The sequence below is a fragment of the Sciurus vulgaris genome (genome assembly GCF_902686455.1).
Source record: "Sciurus vulgaris genome assembly, chromosome: 8".
In the NCBI taxonomy this organism is placed as follows: Eukaryota; Metazoa; Chordata; class Mammalia; order Rodentia; family Sciuridae; genus Sciurus; species Sciurus vulgaris.
In genome coordinates, this window is record NC_136468.1 from 20,393,699 (window position 1) to 20,408,706 (window position 15,008).

Consider the following 15,008-nt stretch of genomic DNA (forward strand, 5'->3'; position numbering starts at 1 on the left):
CCTGGCTGCATCCTGGTATCACCTAGTGAGATTTGGAAGCAGGTGATGTCTGGACCTTGCTCTTGGGGCAACTCTCTCTGGGTTACGACCAAGGACACAAGAGTTTGCAAGTACTTCAGGTGACTCTCACACGCAGCCAGGGTGAGAACCATAGTTTTGGAACCCAGCCAGGACATAAACCCATTTTTTAATTTCATGAGTTGTGTGGTCCTCCTCTTGTGAAGGTCAAAGTTGAATGTTTACTAACAGAGAAACTGCTTCCTGAAGCTCCTGGTGTGGACAAGAGGTGAGAAAAGCATAAATAAATGGCATCTGGTTTGCTAAGGATGGTGCTGAGCAGGTGTGAGAGTGAGGCTCTGAGGCCTGGATGTTGCTTCTGGTTTCGCCAGTGTTTCCTCATCCAGGAGACAGACGGGATGCAGTGGTAACCTGACAAGTCATGAGGTCAGGTTGTTTTGTATTAGCGACTGTTGACTGGGTGGTCACATGCCCCTCTGACAAACTGACATTGACTGCTTTGAGGTTGTTGATGTTTTTGTGTTTTGTGTTTGTGCTGGGCATTGAACCCAGGGGCATTTTACCCCAGTGCCCCCCACCTTTTCCTTTTTTTTTTTTTTTTTTTTTTTTGAGATAGGGTGATAGGGTCTGGCTAAATTGCTGAGGTCTTGCTGCATTACTGAGACTGGCCTTGAACCTCCTGCCCCTAGGATTATAGGTATGTCACCACACCCAGCCGGTTATTGGTGTTTTAAGATGTGCCCCCAAAGATATAATTAATTGGGCAGATGGTTGCTGGGCCTTACTCAGGGATAAAGGAAAGCACCAAGCCCCCGAGCGGTTGGGATCAGGTCGTGTGGGGGACCTAGAGTTCCACCTATGTAGGCTACCCCTCCAACCTGGTGGCCTTTGACTTGAACCCCTCTCCTGGTGTCTGCCCATCCTGGTGTTCATTTCCCCTGCTGGGGTAGCACATCCCATCTTACCCAAGTTAAACTGCAAGCTTTAGGTCACCCCCTGATAATAAAGAACAGACTCTTAACTGATTCATCAAATCAGCTGACTAATCCCAACCTCTATTTCTCCAGGTAAGAGTTGACTTTAAGACACTTTGGAAACCTCAGAGGCAATCACCAGTAAGAGGTGGTGTTTTTTTGTATTGATTGATTGATGGCAGAGCTGGGTATGTAAGGGCTTTATTACTGAAATACACTCCTAGGGCTAGTAGTTTTTAAATCAATTGCCTGCCTTCTAGATCCCTGCTTAAGATAAGGTGAAACAATGTCCATCCAGGAGCGTGAGAAAAAAGGCAAGCTGGCACCACCTTCCCTTTCTGCTTTCCTGCAGAAACCAGTCTAAGGACTGTCCCTGTGAAGGAGCATCGCCTATAGTGGAGAGGAGGCCGGAAACAAGGGCAGGGAGAACAACTGGTCCTGCATTTTGAAACTTCAGCAGGAGTATTTTCTGTAGTCGGTGGCTCAGGCTCAGGTGGAAGCTCATTGCTGGTTGATGTTGGAACGTGGGCTGAGAGGAGCAGCAGAGAGAGTTCAGTGGGATCAGCTTCAATTCATGCAAGGGAGCAGATGGCCATGAGCGGGTCTGTGGACCAAGATGGTGCTACTTTGCCAGTGGAGATTCCCTTTTATTTCTGGAACCAAATTCCCACACCTTCCTGGGCAGGTTCAACCCCAGCCTGAGGACATAGGTGAACTTGTTATGAGGAATGAAGTGATCTTCCAGGGGGCCAAGTTGGTGGAATATATAGAATGATAGAGCTGCCCCATCTTTGAGGAGCTTTGCCCTTGTATAGTTGCTGACATAACATGCATTTGTGAAATAGTTGGGGTTTTACCCAAATAACACTCCAGCCAGAGTAGAATTATTTACAATAATTTAAAAAATGAAACTACATTTTATTAGGTCACACAGGCACGTAAGACATGCACTGGAAAATCTCTGCACGTTGTTTGCATGGGCTTTTTCAATGTAATTTGTCAACACATTATATCCTTTGTGTTGATAAAATTCCACAGTTTCAATGGAATGTTCTTGCTGCCTTCTATAGAAGAAGCCAGTGTGAGTTATTGTGGGCTCATTGGTGGTCCCCTGCCATGGTGCGGGTAATGTGGGCAGAGTGCCCAGCAAGCATAGGCACAATCAGGGTTGGGTCCAACCCAGGAAGGTTTTTCTATAGGGCCTCTCTTTAGGGATCCATGGTGCTCTATGATCCAGCCCCCACCCCCCTACACACCAACTCATCTTTTGTTTGTTTTTTGGTACCAGGAATCGAACCCAGAGACACTGAACCACTGAGCCAAATCCCAGTCCTGTTTAATTTTTTACTTTGAGAGAAAGTCTTGTTAAGTTGCTTAGGGCTCACTAAGTTGCTGAGACTGGCTTTGACCTTACAATCCTCCTGCCTCAGCCCCCCGAGCTGCTGGGAATACAGGTGCTTCACCATACCAGGCTTCTTTCTGTTTCTTGAAGGCTTTCTCTAACAGCTTCCAGGCAACACAGTCTTTGCATCCTGGGAACAACAGTGGAAGCAGCTGAAGGCTTCTTGGGTCCCTTCCAGTTGAACATCTCCATATAACCTGAGGTAGTGCCAGAGTTTTCTGCACGTGTCTAGAACAGCACCTGGTCTTAAGTAAGTTCTCAGTAATGATGGCGAATGAGTGAAGAGTTTTTTTTATAGTCACTGTTAAGATTCCCTAGGGTGAAAATCCATATATTTCAGACCCAGGGCAGCAGTTCTATTCTGCTACCGGCCTATGTAATTAAAATGGTGGCCAAGGTTTCTATAACTATGGACTATTAACTGCAGTTCTACATTTTGTAATCCATCACTGTAGAATCATTTAACTGATCAACCTTCCTTTCCTCAGTCTATAAAATGCCTACCTTGTAAAAGAGAGGTGGGAGGGGTGGGGAGGGAGGAAAAAAATAACGGAATGAATCAAACATCATTACTCTATGTAAATGTATGAATATGCAAATGGTATGCTGTTACTCCATGTACAAACTGAAACAACATGTATCCCATTTGTTTACAATAAAAAAAAAAAAAGCCTACCTTGTGATGGTCATGAGCATTAAACTCATAAATACGGAACCCCATCCAAGGCCTCGTAGATGGCATTCAAAACATGCTGGCCATTATTGCTCATGTTGTTAATATTGTCATTATAATCAAATGCTGACAACCGAAGCAACACCATGTCCAGGGTTGAGCTCTGCTTGACCTCACAAGCAGGAGGGAGAACTCCTGCTAAACTCATCAGTGAGCAGCATGCCATGAGCTTTTGCATCCTACCTCCAGGATTTGATTTCATGACCAGAGGAGCAAGCCTTGAAGGAAGTGCTGCATGTGATCTTATAAGAATTATTTGTTTCATACAAATAATAGGTAGAATCAGAATGTAAGGGACAAAGACTCTAGAAGTTCATCTCATCTAGTGTTTCTCTAATCCAGTATTTTCAAGTTTGTTTTTTAATCAGTCACTCAACTGGATTTTTTTTTAATTAGGGCTTAATGGTTATACATAGTAGTGGGTTCATCCCAACACACTCATACATGCTTAGAAGTAGTTTTCAGTTGATGATACCCCTTCAAGTTTATATTTGGCAGCACACACCTTGCTTGAAATGAAATCCCACATGGACCCTCGATGCGCAAACCTCAGATGAAGGCAGAGCTGCTGTGGTATAAGGGGGGAAGAATCTGGGGAATAAGTCAATCAGCTTTCCTTCTCACAATCCCCCATACATAAAGGCCCTGGAACAGTTTCAAAGTCTTGGGATGCAAGGCTAGTTTTGTTTGTTTTTAATGAACATTTATAAACTTATTTTATACAGTTGCTGGTATTCAGGAATTCTGGATGTTTTGACTAGGTAGACCTGGACTGAGGTTTCTCATGAGACCTGCAGTCAAAATATCTAGGACTGCAATTGTCCAAAAGCTTGAATATGGCAGAGAATCTGATTCCAAGATGGGACAGTCAGTCACAGGGAAGCCAATACTGGAACTGGCAGGAGGCCTTAGTTCTTCACAACATGGACCTTTTCCTAAAGCTACTGTAGTGTTCACAGTGTACAGTGGTCCAATGTAGCACAAAGTGAAAACCACAGTGACCCATTATCTAACCTCAGAAGTCAAACAGCATTATTTCCACAATAGCTTACAAATGGTCAGTCCTATGTACTGGGGTTACCTTGGACACTAGCTACCATGATTTGCAACCTGAGAACTACATATTGTTTAGAAGGCATTTCAGAAGTATCTATATGCATGAACATGGTATTTCAAAAGAATATATATTCTTTGAGAGCATCATGCTAAGCAAAAGAAGCCAAACTCAGTCAAGGATCGTATGTTTTCTCTCATATGTAAAAAGAAAGAACAAAGGAAACAAAGGTGGATCTCATGAAAGTAAAAGGGAGACCAGTAGAGTAAAGGAGAAAGACCAGGGTAAGGGAGGAGGTAGGAAAAAGGGACGTACAGAGAGAGGAAACTGACCAAATGATATTGTTATAGTGTGTGCAAGTATGAATATGTAACAACAAATCCCACTATTATGTAATACACCAAGAAAAAATATATATCTATTTTTATCTAGGTGGTGCATGCCTGTAATCCCAGCAACTTGGGAGACTGAAGCAGAAAGATTTCATGTTCAAGGCTAACCTGGGCAATTTGGCAAGACCCTGTCTCAAAGTAAAAATTAAAAAGGGGTGGAGATGTAGCTCAGTGGTAATGCATGGCTGGGTTCAGTACCCAGTACCAAATATATATATGGAATATACAAAAACTTTGAGGATTAGAAGGGGAAGTAACCTACCAAAGCTTATATAGTACCTAGCAATTTAGTGGTAGAAGGACATTCTATTAGAATGAAAAGCAAAGTAACCATAAAACTTTTACTACTACGTGATGAAGGTAAACATGGACAGTGATAGATCCTGCTGGTAACGTGAACTCAATCTTATGTAATGAGAACGTACTCAACCTTTACGATCTTCCTTCATAAAGTCAAAACTCTGGTCTAATCATGAGGAAACATCAACAAATAGCCATGGAAGGGTATTCTGACAAATAACATGACCAGAATTCCTCAAAACTGGTAAGGGAGCTGGGGATACAGCTCATAGCTCAGTCAGTAGAGTGCTTGACTAGGATGCACAGGGCCCTGGGTTCAATCCCAAGCACCGCCAAAAAAAAAAAAAAAAAAAAAAAAAGCAAGCAAAGTCTAAGAGCTGTCACAACAAAGAATGGCCTCAGGAGACACGATGACTACGTAATGTGTATGGGAACCTGGGATGGAAACAGGACATCGGGTATAAACAGCAGTCTGTGGGAGGCTGAGGAGGATTGCAGGAGGATTGCAGCTTGGTGAGATCCTGTTTCAAAATAAAAAGGGTATGGGTCAGTTGTAGAGTGTACTGGGTTCAATCCCCAGTACGGGGATGGGTGGTGGAAAAAAACAGCAACAAAACTAAGGCCATCTGAATAAATCACTAGAGTTAATAGATAATAGTTCACTAATACTGGTTCACTGATGATGCCAAATGTTCCAGAGCAACATCAGATGTTAATAACAGGAAAATAGGTGTGGGGTACATGGGAACTTGCTATATCAGTGATTTTGTTTTAGGATTTAAAATTTTAAATTTAAATTTTAAAGTTTTAATTTCTAAAACAAAATCACTGACAACTCTATAGCTCTCTGCTTCCTGGCTCTCATGAACTGAGCTGCCTTCCTCCATCTCTCCCTACCCACATGATATTCAGCAGAGCATCTCTGGTGGAGAGGAATGGAGTTAGCAGGCCATGAACTGAACTTCTGAAACTGTGCTCTGTGAATATTTTTATTTCAGGAAAAGTCATGATATGAAAAATGAGAACATAAAGAACAGATCTTTAGGAGGGCATACCAAGCGCATTATGCATTGCAGCCAAGTTGATCTATGGACTTGGAGTGATGGTCTCAAGGATCCATCCATGAATGTAAAGGCATCAAAGGAACAAATGAGTTTGTGTCCTCCAGGGATATTGAGGAGGGGCTTCCTGCTCTCCATGGCCAAACTCGCTTTTAGTAGAAGAGATTTGGTCAGTGAGAACACTCAGCAGCTTTTTAAATACTAGTTGGATAGAGAAAGAACTAGAGTGAGGAGATCTCTTAAATATAACCACTTTCCTCCACCTCCATACCACCCACGGTGAATTTTATAGTATCCCCCACAATTCATGTCCACTTAGAACCCGTGAGTGTAAGCTTATCTGGTAGATATAATCAAATTAAAATGAGGTGATAGTGCACTAACATGGACCCTGATCCAACAGAACTAGAATGTTTATAAGAAGAGGGTAATTTGGACATAGAGACACCCAGGGAAAACACTATGTAACAATGGAGGCAGAGATTAGAGGGATGTGTCTACAAGAATCGTTGGCTACCACCAGAGGCTAGGAGAGAGGCCTGGAACAGATTTCCCTCAGAGTCTCAGAAAGAACTAACCCCAGTGCAACCTGCTTTTAGACTTCTGGTCTCCAAAACTTCCAGAGAACAAACTCCCCTTGTTTAAAAACAAAACAAAATATAAGACACTCAAAGATTATTAGTCTACTTTAAAGATGCTCAGATATTCCTTAGTTTAAGCAGACAAAATAATTAGCAAGGGCATAGAATTGACTAGCATCATCAATAATCTTGTTCTTGGAGGACACATTTCTAAGCATGTGTAGGACACTCCTGAAAATCAATGATATGATAGCCCAAAGTGCTGGCCTCAATGAATTTCAACAAATCGCCATTATATGGATCATATTTTTTTTTAACTTAACAACCTGATTTATTTATCTTCCCAGAAGAATTCATCTCTAGTGTTCTCACTGGGGACAGTCATAATTAGATGCTAGAGAAGCTAATAATAAAAGCCATTTATAAGGGCTCACAATGTGCTATTACTTCGAAAGGCAAGTTACATCCTCCCAAGAAATCTATGAGGTAGTACATTTATTAGGATCAAGCTCAAATATAAGTAACAAAACACAAAATGGTAGTGGCCTAAATAAGGTACAAGTTGACTTTGCTGTGATATAAAAACCTGATACTAGGTCATCTGGTGCTGGTGTGGTGGAGCCAGGTATCAGGGAAAGGACTTCCTCTGTCTTCTTGATCCACTGTGGATACGTGCCATTCTTCATTCCTAAAGTGACATCATGCTCCAGATGGTGGTTCTGTCTCCAGCCATTATGCCTGCAACCCAACACAGTGATATCTGTACCTCCCTGGGGGATTGCTTCACAAGAGCCAAGATGCGGGATCAGCGAGGTGTCCGCCAGCTGACCAGTGGATAAATGTACTACATACTTGTGGGATATATGTACACGGAGTACTGTTCAGCCAGAAAGAGGAATGAAGTCATGTCATCTGCAGGAAAATGGATGAAGTGGAGGACATCCTAGAACTTCCTTTTATGGCAACCACTATCGAATTCACTTGTCTTAAACAGTGAACAAGGGAAGATGGCCTCATGTTGCCTTTGCAATAACAGTATATGTTGAGGATCCAGTGTTCAAGCAGCATGGTGGGTGTGAGAATGTTCACAGTTTAGATCATTCTGTTGCGTTTATAGGTTGGTGAGTCTGTAATGACATCGCCACACTGGGCTGAGGTACACTCTCTAGTTCCACCATTGTCCAAGTGGAGTGCCATTTCTTGTGATATGAAAGTGTTCAAATCGACATCATGGAGTCCATTTCTCCTTGGCCTAGCATTGATCCACGGCTTACATGTGCAGGAGAGCCTGGGCTACTCGAGCGCACGCTTACACTGGCCATTGCACCACTAAGACCTCGCAGAGCTGTGGCTTCCCGGGAGGGTTGCAAATCAGTCTACAGGCGAGCTAGTTTCGTTGAAGTAGCTCGGTTAGGGGACACTGCAGTCCGTCTTGGGGGAGCGCTAGAGTTTCGTGGTGGAGGAGCCTTTCCACACAGGAAGCTGATCAATCTTCTCTAGGAATGTTCTGCGTCTTTAAACCCAAGCCAGCACATCCTTATTTTGTCGCCGATAGCCAATCTGAATTCCAACATCAAAACGTCGCTGAGGGGTATCCACACTTTCTTTGCAGAGGCCGGTGACCGCGGTGGCTGCGTTTTGGAAGGGGACCCCGAGAGAACGTCCTGGCTGCTGACGCACTCGGTCTGCAGAGCTGGGCCACGGCGGTGGCCGAGTTCCGGACGAGGTGCCACAGCGTCTGCTGCTTGTGCTCGGGGGACAGCGGCTCGTCCTGCTCGGCCTCGGCCAGGCACTGCCGCTCCCACTTGGAGAACCAGTGCTCGGCCGGTGCTCCGGGATCTCCGCCTCGCCCTCCTCCTTCCGCTCCTGCATCCTCCGCGGCCTCCTCAGGCGGGGCCCCCGCGGGAGCGTCGTCGTCCAGCGGCCCGGCGGCGGGCGGCGGCTCCTCGCGGCGGCCCAGGCCTCCTGCACCCCGACGGCCGGCGACCCCGCCCCGCGGCCCCGCGCAGCCCGGACGGCCCGCGCCCCGGCCTCCCCGCCGCCGGGCCCGCTGACGGCCCTCGCCTCGCCCGCCGCGCCCGCCTACCGCCGGGATCATATTTTTTTTTTTTAACCACAATTACATAAAATTATGAAACAATGAAAAATTAACTAGAAACTGCCCCCTTAACATCTGGATATTTTGAAACAGATAACCAACTAAAGGATTAAAAAAGTAAAAATAACAGCAGACACTACAGATGGCACTTGTTAATTAATGTCCCAAACTCTACTTTAAGAATTTAAATCCTCTCCAACCCCTCTATCATTGGTACTTTGATGGGTGAGACTGTGGTCCACTCAGGATAAACCACCTGCCTGAGCTCATACAACTAGAAAGGGATGAAGCTGGGATTGCCACTTGGCTAATGGGTTCTGAAGTCCATAATCCAATTTTGTTAGGCTGTTTCCTAATATAAAGTGAAAAAACACATGCAGAGTGACTAAGGCAAAACCTATCCAAACTTTTGTGATATAGCCAAAGCAGTAGTTACAGTCTTACAACCACTAAAAAAAAAAAAAAAAAAAAAAAAAAAAAAAAAAAAAAAAAAAAAGTTGAATAACTACTTAAAATCTTTTCACACATAAAATAACATACTAAGATGGCCATACAGGAGAATTGTATATAACATTTCAGGTACAAACTGCCAATCTCACACAAACTCTTCCAGGAAACAAGATAGGAGGGAATGTTTTCAAACTCATATTATGCAATGGCTCGACTAAGATACTAAAATCAGACTAGGACAGTTCAAGAAAGGAAAATTATAGACCAGTCTCACCAAACAGCACACATGCCAACATCCCAAACAAAATAGAATTAACCACATTCAATAATATATAAAAACTGGTCAATGTGATGTTATCTCAGGAATGCATTGTTGATTTACTATTAGGAAATAATGCAATACACCACATGAATAAGTTATATACATATTACAATGGATAAATAGTTGATAAAACAAAGTTTTTTTCATGATAACATCTGGCAAACAAGGAAAAGAAGAAAATTTCTTTTTTTTTGCATTTTATTATTTATTCAAATGTTCAAGCTCTCACACTTTACAAGCTAACAAATTACTAACAAATTTACTAACAAATTACTTCTTCCACAGAACTATAACCACACATTCCCAGACAGTACAAATATGTGGTTGAACTAATATGAATACACATCACCATTTTATTGATTACATAATAACACAAAATTATCAAGAATCCAAATATTAAGTTACACAGTTCAAAAGGCACTTAAAATATTAGATGTCTGCTCAATTCATTAGCAGAAACACTCTTCTTCTTCTTCTTCTTCTTCTTCTGCAAGAGGTTGGGAAGAAAAGGAAGAATACACTTCAAACAAAAAGTAAGTTGATAAACAACTTCTGATAATCATGAAAAAATTTGTAAGAATTTCAGAAATTTTATAATTAAGAATTGTTTTAGCTACAATAACAAAACATGTGTACCTTCAAAAAATATTTACGAAATTAAAGAGCAGATTCTACACGTTCTGCATAAGACAATGGCAACATCTTACTAAAAATATTTAATAGCCCCCTCCCATTTTTTTCAGACCCTCCTTGTTAAGTTGCACCTCAGAGTAAAAACATTAAGTTAACTATAAGACTTTTTTCTGTCTGGAGATATTAAAGACATGTGCTTCCGTAGTAACTTATATTTCCAAAATGGAGGTTTCCCATAACAGCAAAAAATAAGACTTGTAGATAGACATTAAATAATCACCATAAGACTTGGTAAAAATTAACAACAAAGAACAAAACAAAACAAAAACCACCCAAAACCAGTGGTAAAAAGCAAAACTGATGGATACTGGTATGAACATAGGAGATGTAAATAAACATCAAATAAGCAGACAAATGACCAGATAGGTCTTGCAATGTTGGAAATGACTGAAAGAAAAAAAATCACATAAGGTCTGGAATTTTGGATTTGTATGATACTAAAAATATATAAGTATTGTGTTGAGTATTTTGGCACCTAATCTTTCTAAATTTCTTATATAAGATTCTGGCATGGAAATAGATGTAAAGACAGTAACTCAATATCACATGATTTCAGGAGAGGTCAATTGGTACAAATGATAAGCACCTTTTAAATGCTGAACAGAAAGAATCTTTTGCTAAGCATCCAAACAGGTTGAACATAACCCCAAAACACAGAGGTTGAAATTCTGTCAAGCTTGTGGCCTGGGAAGACTGCTTTCCTGTACTCCCTTGGAAGCTTTATCAGACTTATTTACCACCCAAAATGTTGGCTAATATGTTCCACGTATTAGGTCTAAAGTTTCACTTCCAAAGCAATAGCATCAGGTGCTATTTTGAGTTTTGTTGGATGCAACAGTTGTTTCTGTGATCACTGGAGTCTTTGAAACACAGCTGCATTTTAGGATGATAATTTATATAAACACAAAAGTTGCGTGCTATTAAAAGCTCCATGCTGCTTTCCTCTTATGAATTGTACTGCATCTTCATATTTCATTCCACCTTCAATGAATGCGAGGGCAACAAGCACTGGAGTTCTCCCGAGGCCTGCAACACCATGGGCAGCAATTCAACAACTCGGTGCTTACAAAACTTAATTTTTACAAGATCTACAGTCATGGAGAGTTTGGTTAGATGGTGGTGTACCATCATCAAAAGGCCCATCAAGAACATGGATGCTGTACAACCAGAAGAATGGGAAGTTGTACTTCATATATGTATAAGTCAAAATACATTCTACTGTCATGTATAAAAAGAAAATTTTTAAAAATTTTTAAATTTTTTAAATTAAAAATAAAAAAACATGGCAGGGCTGGGGTTGTAGCTCGGTGGTGAGAGCATTTGTGTAGCATGTGTGAGGCACTGGGTTCAATCCTCAGCACCAAATAAAAATAAATAAAGGGGCCTGGGGTTGTGGCTCAGTGGCAGAGCACTTTCCTAGCATGTGTGGGGCACTGGGTTTGATTCTCAGCACCACATTAAAAAAAAAAAAAAAAAAAAGAACCAAAAATAAATAAAGGTATTGTGTTCATCTACAACTTAACAAATTTTTTTAAAACATGAGTGCTTTTTTTCTCCACAATAATGTCATAGGTTGCCTCACATGCTCTTACTATTGTGGCAACACCATACTTCTTAATTTCCTCTATAAATTTGTTTGAGGTTGTATCTGTCGGATTGTGTGTCTTAAGGAATCTCATGTTTTTGTATGTGACTTCCACAGGAGCAGGGTGGTTCATTCAAACCATAATAATTTAGCTAAAAAACTTAATAGGGTTATGAGAGAATTTTAAAAATTGAACACAGAAATGATGCAATATACTCCACTTGATATTCTCAGAGTTTTGGGTATGAAGTTGGGAGGAATGGGAAATGAGATGAACCACCAATAAGAAACAGCAATTCGCTGGAGGCAGCCAGAGAGAGCCATTTGGAGCACGCTGTTTGGGTGGCCGGTTCCATCATGGTGCGCCAGGCTGGTGCTGCTGAAGCCGCTGGGGCCACAGGGACGTCGGCCCACTCCCTGGAGAAGCTGTTCGGGTTACCCCTTCCGCCACCACGGATTCGCGTCCGGCCCTGGTGGTTTCCTGCGCAGGAACTGAGCGACCCTTTGGTGTTTTACCTGGACGCCTGGGTAGTGGACTCAATGTTTGGTAAAGACCGATCTACACTCTCGGAAATAGAGTGGATGAGCCAAGCCTTGCTGAGGGTGGACACAACGGACATGGGGAACTTGGTCGAAATCACCGTGTTTGGGCATCCCCGCGTAAAGAATCGGGTGAAGAGCATTCTCCTGAGCCTGGCAACGTGGTACCGAGAACTTCGTGACCAAAGAGCTAAGAAGATAAAACACCTTGAGGAGTTCTTGAAGGCTCGTGCATCATGTCCAGACGCTCTCCAGCATCCAGTTCAACACAATCAAGATTGCAATAATTAAATCAAGAGGAAAAATCTGCTTTTGCTAAAGAGATGGAAGAGACGTATTCTTAAATCTCTGCATTACTTTCCCCGTCTTTGAATAGTGGTTTATTTTGTTGCAAATGTGTTTGTAGAACTATTCTAATTTTTGTCTGGAATAAAGTCTTTTGTTCACAGGAAATAAAGCAAATTTAGGAAATAAAAAAAAAAGAAGCAGCAATTCTTCAATCCAGGAACACTGAGGCAATAAAAAGGAAGTCTGCCTGTCCGAGTCAGAACTCTTGTAAAATGCTCTGTGGATTTCAATCCAACACCTCTATGTCCAGGTTGACCACTCTTATGGGGGCTTCTTGGTGGAGTTGTAATGAATTTCTTATTCACTTGTCTGCATAGAGGTCTTGCTGTGCTTGGCGGTAATCATTACTGCCCTTCAGAAACTCCATAAATGTGTGACTGAGAACACCACAGAATTGAGGAATGTGTCTACTCATTGAAGACCGTGGCCTAATCATACAGCTGGTCCCCAGGCAGTGGCCATGCAGGCCACGACAATCAGACTACCATGCAGTGAAGGAAGAAAAGTTCTTTAACCTGGTAAAAGGCATCTACATAGGTATTAACATAAATCTATCATGGCGTGTTCTCCAATTGTGCAACATAGCCATGTGCTCCCACAAGAATGAATCGAGAAAACAGAATACCAAGGGAGAAAGCTAGTCACAGAAAGATTATGCAGTAAAGTTCTATTTATATGAAGTTTGAAACTAGGCAAACTGAATAGCATATTTTAAGGACACAATCATAGTTCATAAAATTGTTCAGAAGAACAACAGAATGATTTATTTAACATCTAAGGGTGGGAGTCTTGCTGCCAGCGAGGTACTTAAAACAGACTTTAAAGTTACTGCTTATTTCTTCACTTGGGTTTTGAGAACATGTGTGTTTATTTTATTGTAAATCTTTTAACTGATATGTAGAAATTTTATAATCTCTTAAGTATATATATATTACACAATAAAAATGTTTTCTGCATAAATTATCTAATTTCCTTAACCACAATCCTTTGAAATTTATGACCTGTGATTTTCTCTCTCTCTTTCTTTTCGGGCAGTGTTAGGGATTGAACCCAGGGCCTTGCACGTGCTAGGCAAGTGCTCTACCACTGAGCCACATCTAAACTCTCATTAGCCCTACTTTACAGATGAAGTTAAAGAAAAATTCATTGATATCCCAAATATCTCATAGCTAATCAATGGTTCCTCCTGATGCTGTGACCTCTCTACTAAATTGCATTGACGCTAATTGTAGTAACAATTTCTGTTGTCTTAACTCACGACAAAAAGAAATTCAAGTGGCCAATTGCATTTTATTGAACAAATGAAGGTGGGGAAAGGAAGACCTTTTAATATAACTGCCCTTTAAAAATAATCTCTTTTATTCTTCTTGGTTTTCTAGGTATGCTATCCATTCACTCATGATAAACAAAAATTTCCAGACTCACAAGCTAGGAATAATTTCAGTGGTATGAGGAAGTAAGGTTGTTAGAGATGAAACAACAGATTTTGAATTATCAGCTCCCCAGCCTTGTAGATAACTGGGATTCAAGGAAGGGGAGACCAGCCTTGGGGCTCAGGATTGGAGTCAGATAAGTTTAATGGGGTCAAAAGGGATCAGACAATGGGTCACTGACCACGGGAGACAGGCTCCTTGGCTCAGCCCAGGGGAAGGCCCCAGGCCACCATGTGGGAGGATGGGAATGGACTGGGTGGGCCCAGCAGAGGAAGGCGGTAACTTACTCCCACTTTGCAGTTCACTTGGGCCTGCGCAGAGGCTTCCAGGCCTGTATCCTGGCACCAAGGAGAATTGTAGGGCCTGAATCAGCAGATTTGGACTGGAGCTTCAGCCCCGGTGGGGTTCCCAGAGATTATAGGGTCCCCGCTTTCATGGTGCAGGATGGGTTAAGTGACTGCCAAGACCACCCATATGGTTTTGGCTGCACGCCCAGGACTAGAACTGAGTCTGTGGATATTTACCCAGTGTTTTTTCCCTATGGTTCACCTACACTGATGTCCCTGTAGTCTGAACGCATCATTTGTGGGTGTTCAGGTTTTCTCTTGCCCTCCCTAGCTGCTTGCAACCAGGGTAAATTCCTTCTTAGCTGCTTTGTCTGTTGGAATTGTGCATTCAGTTTCATTTTTAAAAAGGTTCCGATCCTTAATAAAAGTTTAAGAAACTTTAAAACGTTTCCATGTAGAAGAATGTTGGATGTCTTAGGCTCTCTCTGCGCATTTCCCATATTTTAATGCTACTCAGTAGGAATTCTCCGAGACCTAGTTACATGCCCAACTTTGCAGCACATGCTCAGGATCATTTAAAAGAGACTACTCCATTCCCCAAAGAGGGCCGATCTACAAATGATCCCTCTCACAGCTACTTGGTAGTGCCAGAATCAGTTTTATAAGTGGTGCCTTGGCTTGCCTATTTCACACACAATGTTCCTGGCATCCTATTCAATTACATCTCATTTCCTGGA

General features: G+C 42.0%; 2 protein-coding genes and 2 pseudogenes across 4 annotated transcripts; 1 reads left to right on the forward strand and 3 right to left on the reverse strand.

Annotated features, from left to right (window-relative positions):
- Positions 1–6,993: 6,993 nt before the first annotated feature.
- Positions 6,994–8,387, reverse strand: LOC306667295 (HUWE1-associated protein modifying stress responses 1-like; annotated as a pseudogene). The gene has a single exon. The product of its transcript is annotated as an HUWE1-associated protein modifying stress responses 1-like (transcript).
- A 1,644-nt stretch (positions 8,388–10,031) lies between these two features.
- LOC306667618 (protein tyrosine phosphatase type IVA 1-like) lies at positions 10,032–11,796 on the reverse strand (annotated as a pseudogene). Its single transcript has 3 exons — positions 11,602–11,796; positions 11,371–11,381; positions 10,032–11,235 (listed from the first exon to the last, which is right to left on the reverse strand). The product of its transcript is annotated as a protein tyrosine phosphatase type IVA 1-like (transcript).
- A 224-nt stretch (positions 11,797–12,020) lies between these two features.
- Positions 12,021–12,494, forward strand: LOC306667619 (oocyte-expressed protein homolog; the record flags this gene model as incomplete). The annotated part of the gene is made up of 1 exon (XM_079150368.1): positions 12,021–12,494. One exon carries the CDS (start codon positions 12,021–12,023, stop codon positions 12,492–12,494), a length of 474 nt encoding a protein of 157 aa, XP_079006494.1.
- Positions 12,495–12,686: 192 nt separating this feature from the next.
- On the reverse strand, positions 12,687–13,348 carry LOC306667818 (uncharacterized protein). Its single transcript, XM_079150615.1, has one exon. The coding sequence runs from the start codon at positions 12,985–12,987 to the stop codon at positions 12,853–12,855; it is 135 nt and encodes a 44-aa protein (XP_079006741.1). The 5' UTR covers positions 12,988–13,348; the 3' UTR covers positions 12,687–12,852.
- Positions 13,349–15,008: the final 1,660 nt, after the last annotated feature.